We start from the raw sequence: 14324 nt of genomic DNA, 5'->3' as shown, positions 1-14324 counted from the left end.
CCAGGACTCGCCAGCAAGGCCTCGCCAGTTCCCACCGGCCCCCACCTCGCAGCCCGGAGCCGTTTTCCACCGTGCGGCCCGGGCAGGGTCTCCATCCCGTCCCCCCAGCTTAGCAGGTGCCATCTGCTGAGCAGCCTAGGGAGCCGGGGGGCCTCGCCCGGCGCGTGCACTTCCCCGCCCTGCCCCGCACCAGCCGCGGAGGCAGCGTCCGCCATTAACCCCCGCTGTGTAAGTAAGGAAACTGAGGCTCAGACAGGGGCCTCACTTGCCCATCACCGCTGGGCCTGGAAACCAGGTGCCCTGCGCTGGCGCCGCACTCCGCCCCGAAGGTTCTGGAATGCACGGTCTGTGTCCCCCGGGGCTTGCTGGGACAGGAGTATGAAAACGCCTATTCAGTACTTGAATTTTCCGTCTTGGCGTCTTATAAACCCTACCGTTTTCGTAACACCGACGACAGGAAGCACCTCCTGGCCGGGAGGCTGTGCGGAAGGCAGGGCAGCGAGCCGCGTGTGTCCCACGGGGGCCCCTCAGACCCTCGGCAGGGCCCGGTGGGGACCGACGCTTGTGTTCTCAGAAAGGGGGAGAGGCTGAGAGGCCCACTGCCTGACCACGGCTCCCCCTCCGCCCGCAGCCGGCCTGACACCGCCTTCGTCTGGTTCCTCAACCCCCTCAAGTCCATCAGGTACCTCATCTGCACGCGGTACAAGTGGCTCCTCATCAAGATCGTGCTGGCACTGCTCGGGCTGCTGCTGCTGGCCCTCTTCCTCTACAGCCTCCCCGGCTACATGGTCAAGAAGCTGCTCGGGGCGTGAAGCCCCATGGCCCGGTGGCCGCTCCTCTCCCTGGGCAGCTTGGGAAGCCCAGTGTCCCCCCTTGTGGCCTCAGGTCCCCGAAGCCTACCTCCTGCTTGCTGGGCCGGGTCATCCTCCCCCCCAAGCCTGTTGCTTGCCCCGTGCCACCCATCTGGTCCCTGCCTGTGGGGTGGGAAGGGTGAGAAGGAGTGGGGTCCTGCCCCTCTTGGCTGAGGCACCCCTGGCTCGGGTAAGGCCACCCCAGACCCTCCCCGAAGGCCTTCCAGTGGAGGAGTAAAGCTTTAATGGAATTAACTGAGAACTAGCCAGTGGCCAGAGCTATAAAAAGAATGAACAAGCAAAAAGCATCACCCTCCCTCCCCCACAGAATCTCGCGAGGGCAGCCACACCACCCGTCTTTGTTCTGCACACGTGGGCCAGACCCTTCCCACAAAGGGTGTGGAGGTGGCTGCTTCCGCCCTGCGGCCCTCCCGAGTGCCTCCTCCTGCCCAGGGAGCTGCCGTGGTGGGGGCTCAAGCCCCGTCCCTGCCATGCCTGTGGGTTTTTATCGCTTCCCAGAGCTTCCTCTGCCCAGTCCAGCGCTCAGAAGCCCAGATGAGGAGCAGTGAGAGTGAACCCCGGTGCCTCCCCCCGCCCCCCATGCCCGCCTGCCCTACCAGGCCCTCATGGAGGCCAGGATGGGAGCGGGTACTTGCCCTGAGAGCTGGGTTTCTGTTGGTTGTTGTTCCTTTCTTGAGTGGTGATTTTTCTCTTAATAAAAGGAATTAAACACTGAGCTGAGAAGTCTGCATTTGGCCAAGTGGGGGGACCAGTATAGGGGCACAGGTTGGCAAACTCAGCACCAGCTGGGCCCCTCTGGCTCTTCCCCTTTGGATAGCCTCGTGGCCCAAGGTTCAGGGAGGGCTTTAGGCACTGGGCCACCTGCCCAGGCTGCCCAGGGGAAGAGCCTCACACTATACCAGATGGAAACGGGGACCCCAAAAGCTCACCAAAAGGGTCCTGCAGGCCCAAGGACAGTCTGAAGGCTTAAGAGCGCAGGGCACGTGGGAGGCTCAGTTGCTTAGCATCCAATTCTTGATCTCAGCTCAGGTCTTGATCTCAGGGTTACGAGTTTAAGCCCCGCATTGAGCTCCACACTGGGCGTGGAGCCTACTTAAAAAAAAAAAAAAGACCCTGCAAGAGCCCCAGAAGCTCCAGCTTCCACTCATAGACCACCAATTGCCCCCAAAATCAAGAAGGGAATCCCATGCCACTGGCCTAAGCTCAGTCCCACAGTGACAGGCCTGTTCTACCACGGTCTGAGGTGGGGACAAAGTCTCCTCATGACATGAGGTGGGGTCAAGGGCCAGTAGCTCAGGGAACCTGAGCTCTTTGGAGAGATTCAGCCACAACTTTTTAAAGACTTTAATCATGACGGCAGGATACAGGTAACCGCTCGGCCTTCTTTTGACAGGCCCTATCACAGCAGCTCTGGAAAGTCCAGAGTGGCCCCAGGCAGGTGCCCGGGTGAAACGTGCCAGCACCAGCACCAGCACGCACCTTAACACGGCAGCCTTCCGAGGCCCAGCTCTATTTTGTGGGTGCCCGGAACACCCGAATTGGTGGAACTTGCAGTTCAGAGTTTATCTGGAAAAGAAAGAGTACAGGTCATTCCATTTTTCCCAGGGCCCTCCTTCTTCATGACCTCTGGGGGGCAGGTGCACGTGTTAGCTCTCCTCAGGGCTCCAACTCTGCAAGCATTTCCTCCCCATGTGCTTCCAGATGCTGGGGAAAGCCCACACTCTGCCTTCCTTCAGAAGAGAAGTCCTACGGCTTTTGGGTTGGCTTCTGCTCCAGCTAGCTAACCTCTGGTAACGTTCCGAACCTTCTGCTCCGAGCCACTCTCCTAAGTCCTCCGTCTCCCGTTCACCTGTGCATCCCGCCCCCGGTCTAGCCCTGCCCTTCCCTGCACCTCCCCATCCTCTTGTGCGCAGCAGCATGGACGAAAGTGTGGGCCACACAGCCCTCATGTCTGTCACGACACCAAGGCTTACCACATCCTCTGTTCAGCTGTGGCCTGGGGCCTGCGACCACGGCAGGGCCACACTCCCCGTTCCTGGGCTTGTGGCTGGCCTCAGTCACCTCTCCCACACACAGCTGGGGACGGAGGACCTACCCTCAGCCCGGTGTGTCAAGGCCCACGGCCTCAGTGCCACGTGTAGGATTCCACACTAGCAGAGCTGAGCCAGCAACTTAATGGATTCTAACCTTTGGAGCAGAGACTGTGGGATTTCTTCTCCGGCAGGCCATGGGGAAGTTGCCCCAACCAACACTGGAGTGATCAAGAGTGGGGGCCAGGGACTATCTGTCTCACTCGGAGCTTCCTCTCGCCATGTCATAGCCCAGGCCGGACAACCTGGCCAGCAGAGTGGGGAGAGCCCAGGGCTCTGGGCACGGCACAGAGGCTTCCAGTTCTGATTCTCCTTTTTGGGAGAATCACCTGTGCCCTGTCAGCTTCACAGAGGGGTTAGGAGCAAAGAAGAAACTTCATGAGGAAGGGCCCTGCGGCCTGTGATGCCTTCACAGGCTTTGGCACCGCTTCCGAGGACAGTCCAGCAAGGAGCAGGCACCAAAAACCATGGCTTCCGAGGGGCACCATCATAGCCCAGACGATGTCCAGGAGGAGACTTCAGGCAATGTCCACCCCCTTGCCTGATAATTCTGTCCCAACCGGAGGTATGACTGTTGATACTTTATGTCACATCTCAACGCTCCCTTGCTTCTAGTGAGGGAAGAGACCCGTTTCCTAAGAGGAGCCCCACTGCCTCCCTCAGCCTCCTGCCTGCCCTCCTCGGAGGCTCCCTGTCACCCACCTTGGAATCTAGATACTTTTGAAGCAGCATCTGGAGCTCTGTGTTCTGCTGCTCCAGCGAGTTGTTTTCTATCAGCAGCTTGGCCCTCTGGGTCAGGATGAGGCTTTGGGCAGAAAAATCAGTTAGAGGCTCCCTGAATCCTCCTCCATTCTCCGCCAGGCCAGGATCTCTGGGTTTCTGTTCTGGTGGGAGGCGGAAGAGGAGCCCAGAAGCCTCACCCACCAGCGCAACCTTCCTGCCCTGAACAAACCAGGCGGGCAGGAACAGAACAGGAGGGCAGGGCCACAGGGCCAGCCACCCAACGCCCCGGGCCCCTTTGGCGGGAGCTTTCCTTCCAAAGGCAGCTTTTCTCTCCAAACCAGGGAGGTGGCAAATGTGGCCCTGGCAAGCAGGATCCTTCCCCACTGCCTGTCTGGCCCCCTCCTTCTGCGCAATGACATGTGGGCTTACTGGTATTTCTCCAGGGCTGTGTACAGAGCGTCCCAGAGGTTTTGCGTGGTGTCAGGGATAACCGTGGTCAGGGCCTCCCAATACTCAGAGTCCTTCGAGTTATCCCGCACATACTTCAACTTCACTGGTGCCCAAGAGTCCCTGAAGGTTAAGAGCAAACGTCGCATCGTCTCCATCTGCCCCCCCCCGCCGGGGCCCCCACACAGTGCCAGCCACAGAGCCCGCCCCTCACAGACGCCCGCATCCCCACTGGTCACCTTCCCACTCAGCTATGCCAGCCTATCGGTTTCTGGCAGATTCTCTGAAAGGGCACATGACTATCATCAATGTTCCCGATTCCTGGTGCCATTGTCGCCTTTGTGACAGCATCCCTGGAGTTCTATCCCCACCCCTTCTCTCGGCCAGTTTACTGTGTCCATTTCTTTCACTAATGCATCTAAAACCCCTCTCAAGATTCGGCTGCCCTCAAGGATAGCCTTGATCCAGGATATCATCACCTCCACCAGGACAAAGCCCCCGGCTGCTCTCCTGCATCCAGCACCAGCCCCTCCCTGCCACCAAAGCAATCTTTCTAAAATGCAAGCCTAAGTGTGGCTCCCCTACTGCTCAAGACCATGTTCTGGCTCCGGTCCACTCAAGGGTAAAGACAAAGGTCTTGGACACAGTGGGCAAGGTTCTCTGAGATCTGGCCCCCCCACCACCCGCTGGCCACACTTCCCACGGAAGACCCTGACACCAGCCACACCTCTTGAACACACCCTTCCCCACACTGTGACACCTGAAATGGCCCTTCCCCCACTTATCCACTTAGCAAAACCCAGTTTGGGTGCCTGAAGCCCTCTCGGACACGCCAGATGGGGTGGCCACTTCCTCCCCGGAGCAACAGGACACCTTGTTACGCTCTGGCCATCGTCCTGCTAACAAGGTGCGACCTCCACAGGGCACAGCAGACCCCGTGACTGACCGCTGAATGAATGATGCATGAGAAAATGCAAATCGCTTCTACACCCCCTCCTTCCCTTCGTGTCCGCGGATTCCTCCAGCCCTCCCCCATCACCCTCTCCTCCCCCCTCCCCAGCCTCTGCACACGCGCGCACGAGCATCTGCTTGGCCCCCACCTTCCCGGGGCCTCAGGCAAGCCCTCCAGCACCACACCTGGGTTTCTTTAGACCCATGACAAAGGCCTCCAGAATCTTGAGGACATCGTTGGGATGGATGAGCCTGGAAGAAGGGGGGGCCTCCTTCTCTTCCGGCTCCCCTTCCACGAGGCTTTCCTCTTTCTGTCCCTCGAGGTCTGGCTGCTTTCCTGGCTCCAGCGCTGACAACAGGCTTGTTTGCTCCTGTGGAGGTGACAGATGCCAGGGGTTGAGCTGGAGAAAGGCATAAGGGTGACTATGGATCGGGGGGGACAGAGCAAGCATGAGTGTCTGAAGACAGGCAGATAGAAAGTGGAGAAAAGTTTACAGAAAGTTATAGAAAAGATGCAAAGGGACACATTTACAGGAAGGAAGAAATGGTGAAAGAGTGCAGGATCAGGGAGAGGCACACGGGGGGCTTCCAAACAGTGCTGATCTTCTATTTCTAAATCGGGGCTCATATGTGTTCATTTTATTGATATTCCTAAAGCTGGCACTATATATCTTTTTTAATCAAAAATCACAAACTACATTGTAATTTTTTAATTTAAAAGTCTTCCTCCTACTCCTGTCTCATAGTTCAGTTCACCTCCCAGAGGGAAACCAACGTCATCAACGTCTTCCGCATCCTTCCAAAGAAATCCTCTGTCCATACGAGCAACGCCTTCCCTCCCGTTTTCACACGAATGATACTCTACCGCACAGTTCTGTACTTGGCGTTTTTCACAGACCAATAAACCTTAGAGATATTTTCACGTAAAAAATATGTAAAGAACTGCTTTGGTCTGTTTTTTGCTGGTGCATAGTATCCCACTGTGTCGATGCACCACTGATGAGGTAATCGATCCTTTCATGATGGAATTAGAGGTTGTTTTCAACCTTCTCCCATTTCAGGCGCCATGGAAACCAATGAGCTACAATAAACACACCCTTTCATCGTGTTGAGACATAGCTGCAGGAAGAATTGCAGGGGCCAGGGCATTCGGTGTTGTCACCCACACTGCACGCGGTGACAATGGGCTCTCACAGCAGCGACAGGAGCGGGTCTGGTTCCCACGCCTGGGCCGTCAGCACGTGTTATCCAACTCGCAGAGTCTTGCCCACGTGACAGGTGCAGATGGAATTTGGAACAGTTTGCATTTGCACTTCTCTTATCATAAGAAGCCTGGTTATCTTTTCATGTGTTTAAAAGTTACTCGTATTGCCTCTTGTAGGAGATTTTTTGTTCATATCCCTCGTCCTTTCCATTGAGCTGTTGGTCTTTTTCTTATTGGTTTATATGAGTTCTTTGTATATTAAGGAAATGGGCCCTTAAATGTGATATGAGTTAAAAACGTTCCCTTCCCCCGCCCCCCAGCTGTCATCTGTATCTTAACTTTGCTTATAGTGATTTTTGCCCCACAGGGTTTGGGGTTTTTTGTTTTTTGTTTTTTGCTTTTTTAATGTAGTCAAATAGATCCTATTTTTCCCCCTTTACGGCTTCTGGGTTTTGTTCATCCAGAAAATTCTTTTCGGAAGCATACGAGGATACTCACCCTGGAGCCAGCAATATGAAACGCATTTTTTAATTCAAGTTTTTAATTTTTAAATTAAAACTTTATAATATTTTTAACATGATGGCTTCTTCAGAATAGTCCATTACGATCAAGATGGGTATTACAGATGGGCCCTGCTTTGCAGGAAAGTGGTAAGGATCAAAATATTCAGAGCTTGGTGGGCCCAGGGCTCCTAGGGGCTGAAGCCTGGCTTTGAGGAAGGGCCCAGGAAAAGACACTTTGGCCTTAGTATGAGAACAGCCTCCCATCCCCCGCCATTCTTTCCCTTGCAAATAGAAAAAGTAATAGTGTGGGAAACACTAAGTTAGCTATCTCTGACAGGAAACCCTCACTATCTCTCCACGAGTATTATAGAAAGGCAGCAATGCCCTCTGGGAGCTTCCAGAATTTCAAATGCTCTCTTTTTTATTGCATTTCACATTACCTGACTGGAGGGTGAATGATAAACTCGGTATTTGAGGAAGAAATTCACCAGTTTATACAAGTCGTCCTCACTTTCAATTCCAAGGGCCTGGGGGAAAATAGGAGAATTGCTCAAACACCACAGCCAGAAGTCCACCAGCTACCAGAGTTACCAGACCCTCAGCTCCTAAGAGCAGGAGGTTTGGCTGTTCCTCCGAACACCCCCAGCACCTGCCATGGCCCAGAGTGAGGCCACTCAACACCAGGGAAGCACAGTGAGATCACATCCGAGCAGACAAACAATGCTCAGAGTCAGGAACAGCTCTGTACAGGCCTGGGGGGGGGGGGGGTATAAGAATGCTAGAGGAGGCTGGACACACATCCGAGTTTAGGGGTGCAGGGGAGAACCTACAGTCTGAGAGCCAGGCCATGAGAGAGAAGCTGGTAGAGGAAGGGTCGGGGCTGGGAGACTTGGTGGCCTATTTGGGGCATGGAGAACGAGGAAAGGGAAGGAGGTGACAGCAAGGCCAGGGAAGCCTGGGAGACCTGTATCTCTTCCCAGGGCCAAGGCAATGTTGGAAAAACAGTCCACTGGAGGCTGGCATAGAATGAGGCCCCCACCCCATCAACTCAGCCCAATGGGACTCACTGAGAAAATGGCGTCCAACCTCAGCAGATAGCATTCGTTCTTCTCCAGGGGAAGGAGAAGGCTCAGCAGCTTGTTCTCTATGAGGAAACCCTGGGAAGGAAAATGACATCTCTAGTCAGAGACAGGTTTCAGAAATGAGTGCTGGGTTTGCAGCCTACCTCTGTGTAACTATCAGCGATGACTCCACAGAGCAGGACCCCGGGGATGAGACTTTGGGCAGCAGGACCCCAGAGGAAGTCCTTCCTGGGATGCCTGAGAGCCCTTCCCGGACACAAAGCCAATACTCATCATGGATGAAGGGTGCTGGCTCACCTCACCCAAAAGCCCCTGGGCAAAGGGCTAAGTTCCCCAGAGCCGCCCAGACCTGCTCCAGTCACATATTCCCGCCCTCGCAACGTCACTTTGCTCAGAGGCTAGCCCTCCAATATCTGTAGACCAGGGCGGCAGGCACTGAGCTGGGGGAGAGGGAGGGAGGCATGGCGGGGGATGGGCACACCGTATCCCGGCACAGTGCACAGGAAGTGGGCGGCGGGTGGGGACACTGGGCGCCCAGCACCCACTCTGAGCTGGGAAGGCCTGGGGGAGGGCTGCGTGACAGGTGGCCACTGGCAGCAAGCCTGCAGAGGGCCGGAGGGGGGGAGGGGAGCACCTGCCTACTGCCTCTTTCAGCAGGAGCCGCCCTCAGGGACAAGAGCCAGCTCTTGGCCTAAGAAAACTGTCCCACGGGGTGGGAAGCTGCCAGTCCTGGCTACACCTCTTTGACTCATCTCAGAAATGCAGGATCATGCACCAGTCATGTTCCTAGAACACCTCAACTCCTAGCTGAGCCACCTCCAACACCCTTTACATGAAATCCAGTGGGTCTTGCTAATATACAGTATACAGCTATCCAAAGCCTGACACACCCCGAGAAATCACAAACTGAGCTCCCAGGGTAAGGCCACGTCAGCTGTGGCCACACCACTCGGCAGGTGGGTTCACAGAGGGGAGACTGGTGCCCCTTCTCTTGCAGACTCAGCTTTTTTTTTTTTTTTTTCATTAGCAGGAGCCGGGGGCCAACTTGGCCCACACCTTGCTGACCCACTAAGGGAAGACCCGTTGGCCAGCCGGGGGCAGCTCTGAGGCCAGGCCTCTCGTGAACCAGCCCAGCTCTGCTGCTCAGTGCTTGTGCCCTCCTGCCTGGCCGGGCCAGCCTGGGCCACAGCAGCACGGGAGAAGCAAGGGCAGGGAGCCACCGGCCAGGAGTCCCTCCGGCGCAGCCCCACGCAGCCGGCCTCACCGACTCGTCACACAGGAGCATCAGGATCTTTCTGGTAGTTTTGGGGGAAATTTGCTTCGGCAGGTCGAGGTAAGACTCTGCTTCCGAGGCAGCCTCCTCGGTCTCCTCCTCTTCTGCAGATGAGGCAGAGAGAAGAGAGAGTGGGAGAGAAAAGGGAGATCATTGCTTGGCTTTGTTGACTTTGAGCAACAAACCGCTTTCCTTGAGAAAATTTACCTGTTAAAAAGCCTCTGTAAGGCCCTATGGAGTCTCCTTGGCTGAAGAAAGCCTAGTATGTGGCAAAACCAGGAAGGCTGGGGGTTGGATACGAGACTAGCGGGAGAATTCTGCCATTCTACAACGCTTCGCTGTTGTAAATTTCATCTCCCTGCCAACATCATACTCAAAATCCAGCCACGACCAGGAAGCAGAAGGGAGAGTATGAACCTATTTATTCTCACTTTAGACAACAATCTAGAACATCTGCTAGGTGGTTTCTAAACCAGCAGCAGATCAGACGTAGCCAACTAAACCGTGGTCCAAGTGGTGGCCTCACTTCTCAGCAAGAACTGGTAGCTAATAGGAAGAGCCAAACATTTTAATTAAAATTAGAAATTTAAAAATGTTTTATACTATATATACCTCATCTGAAAATAGTCACAAAAAATCATTGTCCTACCAGGTTTTACTAGTTGTTCAAAAGATAAAATGAGATAATGTAAATGAAGATATTTTGGAAAAGTACAAGATACCATCTTGCTGGTGGAAAGCAAAATGGTCCCATCTGTATGGAGCAATATCCAGCAAAACTACAGAGGCATTTACCCTTTGATCCAGCAGTCCCACGTTTAAGGATCTATCCCAACAATTCGCCAGGAAAAATATGCAGACACAAATGCACAGAGCTATTGGTTGCAGCAATGTTTGTAAGAGAAAAAACAAACAAACAAAAACCCGGAAATATCCCAAGTGGCCACCAACAGAACACTATCTGAATAAGTTATAGCTCAGCCACACAAGAGAATACCAAATAAAAACGGCATGAAGAATGTGTCTTCTTACTACTATAGACTGACCTCCAGGATACTTTGTAAGTGAAAAAAGCAAGATGGAGAAAAGCATATGCTCTCATTTAAAAAGTGGGTCTAGGGCGCCTGGGTGGCTCAGATGGTTAAGCGTCCACCTTCAGCTCGGGTCGTGACCCCAGGGTCCTGGGATCGAGCCCCGCATCGGGCTCCCTGCTCAGCGGGGAGCCTGCTTCTCCCTCTCCCTCTACTGTTGCCCCTGCTGGTGCTCTCTCGCTCTCTCTGTCAAATAAGTAAATAAAATCTTTAAAAAAAATAAAATACATAAGAAGTGGGTCTATATAAATACAAACAAATATATATACACATTTGTTTTTAAAAGCAATGGAAAGATAAACCATACATTTTTAGATAGTTACCTACAGAAAGGGGGTAAAACCAAGTGAGAAGATAAGACTACACTTCCTCCAGGATACCTTGTTTCGTACACTTGACTTTGGAAGCATGTAACTATTTTACATAACTATAAAACAAAATTAAATTGTAAAAAGCAATCCCTAACAATCAGAAGTAAAACAAAACAAAAAGACCTAAGTATGTATTCGGTTGGTGACATAACCAAATAGAAACTATTCTAAGTGACTTTAAAAGACACCAATCAGGGCACCTGGGTGGCTCCGTCAGTTAAGCGTCTGCCTTTGGCTCAAGTCATGATCCCATGATTGGGACCCACGTCGGGCTCCTTGCTCAGCCGAGGAGTCTGCTTCTCCCTCTCCCTCTGCTCCTCGCCCCTGCTCGTGCTCTCTCGTCACTCTCTTTCTCAAATAAATAAAATCTTTTAAAAAAATTAAAAATAAATAAAATAAAAGACACCAGTCTGGGGATGGGGGTGGTGGTGGCTGAGTGACTCGGTTGGTTGAGCATCTGACTCTCGGTTTCAGCTCAGGTCATGATCTCAGGGTCGTGAGATCGAGCCCCACGTCCAGCTCCGCGCTCAGCGTGGGGTCTGCTTGCCCCTCTCCCTCTGCTCCTCCTCCAGCTCTCTCTCTCAAATAAATAAAATATTTTTTAAAATAAATCATAAAATAAATGTAAAAATAAATAATAAAAGACAGCAATCTGTACATCCCTAGTGGAATGTGTCCTAAGAGTAAAAAGAACTTCAAAGAAGTTTAAACAATTTTTAGTAATCATTTGTTAGTGGTAGGTTGATATTTTATTCTGCAAGTGTTCTGTGGTTGTGGGAAAAGCAATGAGTAATTATTTTGGAGTCACTGTGCACCAAGATTTTCAAGTTAGGAGAAAGGAGATATACTTTGATAAAGTTAAGTAAAAATTCTGGCATCCTGATGATTAGGAAGTGTCAGGATGAACACATGATTTATTTTATGCTGAAAATGTAATTCTACACCCTATGCTCATCCACTAGGAAGGCCTAGGAATTGACCTATCCCAAACAATGAGCACTCCAGCTCCCAGACTATGGTTTTGAAATACCATTCCCTTTAAAAGGACCAGGTCTCCTCGACCTTGAGAAATGGCTGATTACAGACTTGAAGCAGGAAACGTATAATGTGAGACTGGAAATCTGGTCATTCTGGAAAGCCAGGACGCTATCAACGACTACTGAGGTTGTGTCAAAAGGACCCAGAAGCCAACATGAAGAGACTCCCACTGGCCAAAGATGGACAATGTAAGTATCAGTAAGGGTAATAAGTGCAGTAAACCGAAACACATCAAATTTGTTTAAATCTAATGTGTTCATAACGATATTTATTTTTTTGTTTGTTTATTTGACAGGGAGACAGAGTGCGTGGGGTTGGGGGGGCAGAGGGGGAGGGAGAGAGAGAGAGAAGCTCAAGCAGACTCCAAGCTGAGCACAGAGCCCCATGTGGGGCTCGATCTCATGACACTGAGATCACCACCTGCGCTGAAACCAAGAGTCAGATGCTTAACCAGCTGCACCACCCAGGAGACCAATGATATTTATTTTATAAAACGTTACTGGTCACCTTTGGAAGATGCTAGAGACCCAGCCCATCTATTTTGAAAACTAGTAAATAGAGAAAGAACAGCATCTATCCTGTCTTTCCTATACGAACTGTGTCTCAGGGTAACAAATAGCTAATAAGGGAAGATTCTCTTTTCAGAAGTGGTCCAGCTAATAAATGAAGACATATGATAGAATTTAGAATATCACCATTTTGCAACCCCTAAGGCAATTAATGGATCTTAGACAATGACTACCAATGGTTGCTCGCCTCCCAAAGAGAGAGACAAACTGCCATTAGTTTATCCCAATGGAGGTAACAACAATGTATTCAGCAAAACTAAACCAAGTCTGAATCTGATCAAGCTTCTAGATCGAACTACCAGGTTATAATAACAGGGAAGAGGGTAAAGCTATCAATTAAATTACAGGTTTAAAAGCCACAACTATGGACCTTCCAGCCACAAGACCTCCTCCCCCTTCTCTGGACTTCAGTTTGCTCATCTTTGAAATGAATGGGGTTGACCTGATGGTCTGACAGGCCCCCAGCTCTGGGGCTCTAGGACTCTAGGATACCATTCCAGTCACCTGCTTGCATCAGCACCTCTTCTAATATCTGTGTGGCAGACTTCTGCGGCTGCTGAGATATAGGTCCCACATTCCTCAGGAACCAGAAATCAGGTGCCGTCCAGGGGAGCCCCAGATGATGGGTATGAATGATCCTGTCTACATCAAAGGCTCTGCTTATCAGATCCTTTGCCTCCTCTTCATTCATCAGCCAAATCTCCCGAAACTGCTTGTCATCAATAAGAGCAAAATGCCTGTGAAGGAGAGTTGCTCAGTATGGCCAGCAGAGCCTGGGGCCTGGCCAGGGTCCCCTCCATGAGCAGTAGGGCGAGCGCGGAGTGGAGCTGGGGTGCACCCCGGTCCCGGGTCGCCGGTCCTCACCTATGACAGACTGGAGGTGGTCCCCACGCGTCTCAAGAAAAGGCAGGGGACATGCGAGTAAAGGGACGGGGAAGACAGCACAAAGGACTCTTCATGCCTGGGCCCACCTCTATCTAGGGCACGTGCCTTGGGAACCCAGGTCCCTAAAATACCGCATAGATTTCTGTAGCTCCTTGAATTGCGTCACAAGGCGTTTGTAGTCGGAGGTCAGCGACTGGTTCTCCTCCTGAAACTGCTTGATCTGTTTGGCGTATTTTGATCTCAGATTGTTGAGGGTATCATGCAGGCTGCCGGGCAGAGGGGACAAAGTTCATCTGCAGCTGAACAGAAGCTGTGGTGTCTGCTCCCCTCAGCGACTTCACACAACTCTCCAGCCCCCAGGGTCAGAGTTGTGCAGGTGCAGAAAACCCTCCCATTTATTCCCAAACCCAGCGGCTCCGACTGTGATCGAGGAAACGAAGGCCACAGGAGGTAAGGGGATCATCCAGGACTTGACTCATTTACATCGGTCCAGAGGCCCTGACCCACCGAGGGGGCAGTCTCCTACTCAGGACTGTGACTGAATCCTCCCCCAACATGCCACCTGTGAGCATGTCTGTATCAAGTGCCACCTCACATCTTTAAAGGGCGCATCTCAACTATTTCACTGCCATGATTTGGATGTTCATTTCCCATCTAAAACAAGGAAAATAGAAATGGAAAACTTAAAACTTCACACCACAAGTCTGTGAGATATGAGCCCTCCGTCCTCAGAGAGCTGCTACTGTTCAAGAGTCCGATAGTTCATTCATGCACTCCCTCGTTCATCAAACATGGAAGGTCTCTTGCCAGGGGTATGTTGGACTACAGCAATGAATACAAGGATGTGTTCGAACAGAAGGCACGATCAGTCAAGCCAGAGGCAAAGACACACTCATCACAGTGGAACGTGAAAGTGCTGGGGGGGGGGGGGCACTTTACACAGGATGCCGGCGAGCCCAGAGCTGAGGCATGGAACTCACCCTCCAGGGGAGTGGCCGAAGGTTCCAGCACAGTAAGGGACAGTGATAGCCTGGCCAATGGCCCTGTGAGCCTAGGCACATCACAGCTCCCCATCCCGCTGCTCTGGGAGCTCTCTCTGTGCATGGAAACTTGCCTCATGAAATATGCACGGCAGACACAGCTCTTAGACCCAGGACCATATGTCAGACTTCAAACCCGTGAAGAGGTGTCTTATGTCAGTGCCCCATTTACACAGGAAGACAGA

General features: G+C 52.2%; 2 protein-coding genes across 7 annotated transcripts in view; one reads left to right on the top strand and one right to left on the bottom strand.

Moving 5' to 3' along the window:
- The window catches only part of OTOF (otoferlin), a 92956-nt gene extending 92062 nt beyond the window's left edge, over positions 1 to 894 (top strand). For all 4 annotated transcript variants that reach the window (XM_028099611.2, XM_028099609.2, XM_028099610.2 and 1 more), the window contains one exon: positions 632 to 894. In XM_028099611.2, the coding sequence (XP_027955412.2) occupies positions 632 to 812 (181 nt within the window). In that variant the 3' untranslated portion in view covers positions 813 to 894. The remainder of the gene's footprint in view (positions 1 to 631) is intronic.
- A 1306-nt stretch (positions 895 to 2200) lies between these two features.
- The window catches only part of DRC1 (dynein regulatory complex subunit 1), a 40520-nt gene continuing 28396 nt past the window's right edge, over positions 2201 to 14324 (bottom strand). Inside the window, exons 9-17 of one of the 3 annotated variants that reach the window (XM_028099524.2) lie at positions 13231 to 13365; positions 12719 to 12951; positions 9137 to 9249; positions 7858 to 7947; positions 7226 to 7317; positions 5270 to 5506; positions 4115 to 4255; positions 3665 to 3767; positions 2201 to 2438 (exon numbers count right to left, since the gene is read on the bottom strand). In XM_028099524.2, coding sequence (XP_027955325.2) covers positions 2382 to 2438; positions 3665 to 3767; positions 4115 to 4255; positions 5270 to 5506; positions 7226 to 7317; positions 7858 to 7947; positions 9137 to 9249; positions 12719 to 12951; positions 13231 to 13365 — 1201 coding nt within the window. In that variant the 3' untranslated portion in view covers positions 2201 to 2381. The remainder of the gene's footprint in view (positions 2439 to 3664; positions 3768 to 4114; positions 4256 to 5269; positions 5507 to 7225; positions 7318 to 7857; positions 7948 to 9136; positions 9250 to 12718; positions 12952 to 13230; positions 13366 to 14324) is intronic. The other 2 variants (XM_088026167.1, XM_088026168.1) reach the window with 2 other exon arrangements.

This window comes from Eumetopias jubatus, unplaced genomic scaffold (assembly GCF_037043125.1).
Source record: "Eumetopias jubatus isolate StellerSeaLion01/CBP00866 unplaced genomic scaffold, mEumJub1_p1.0 scaffold_9, whole genome shotgun sequence".
Classification (NCBI taxonomy): Eukaryota; Metazoa; Chordata; class Mammalia; order Carnivora; family Otariidae; genus Eumetopias; species Eumetopias jubatus.
Note: the sequence above shows the minus strand (reverse complement) of the source record. Positions and strands in the feature narration are given on the sequence as shown.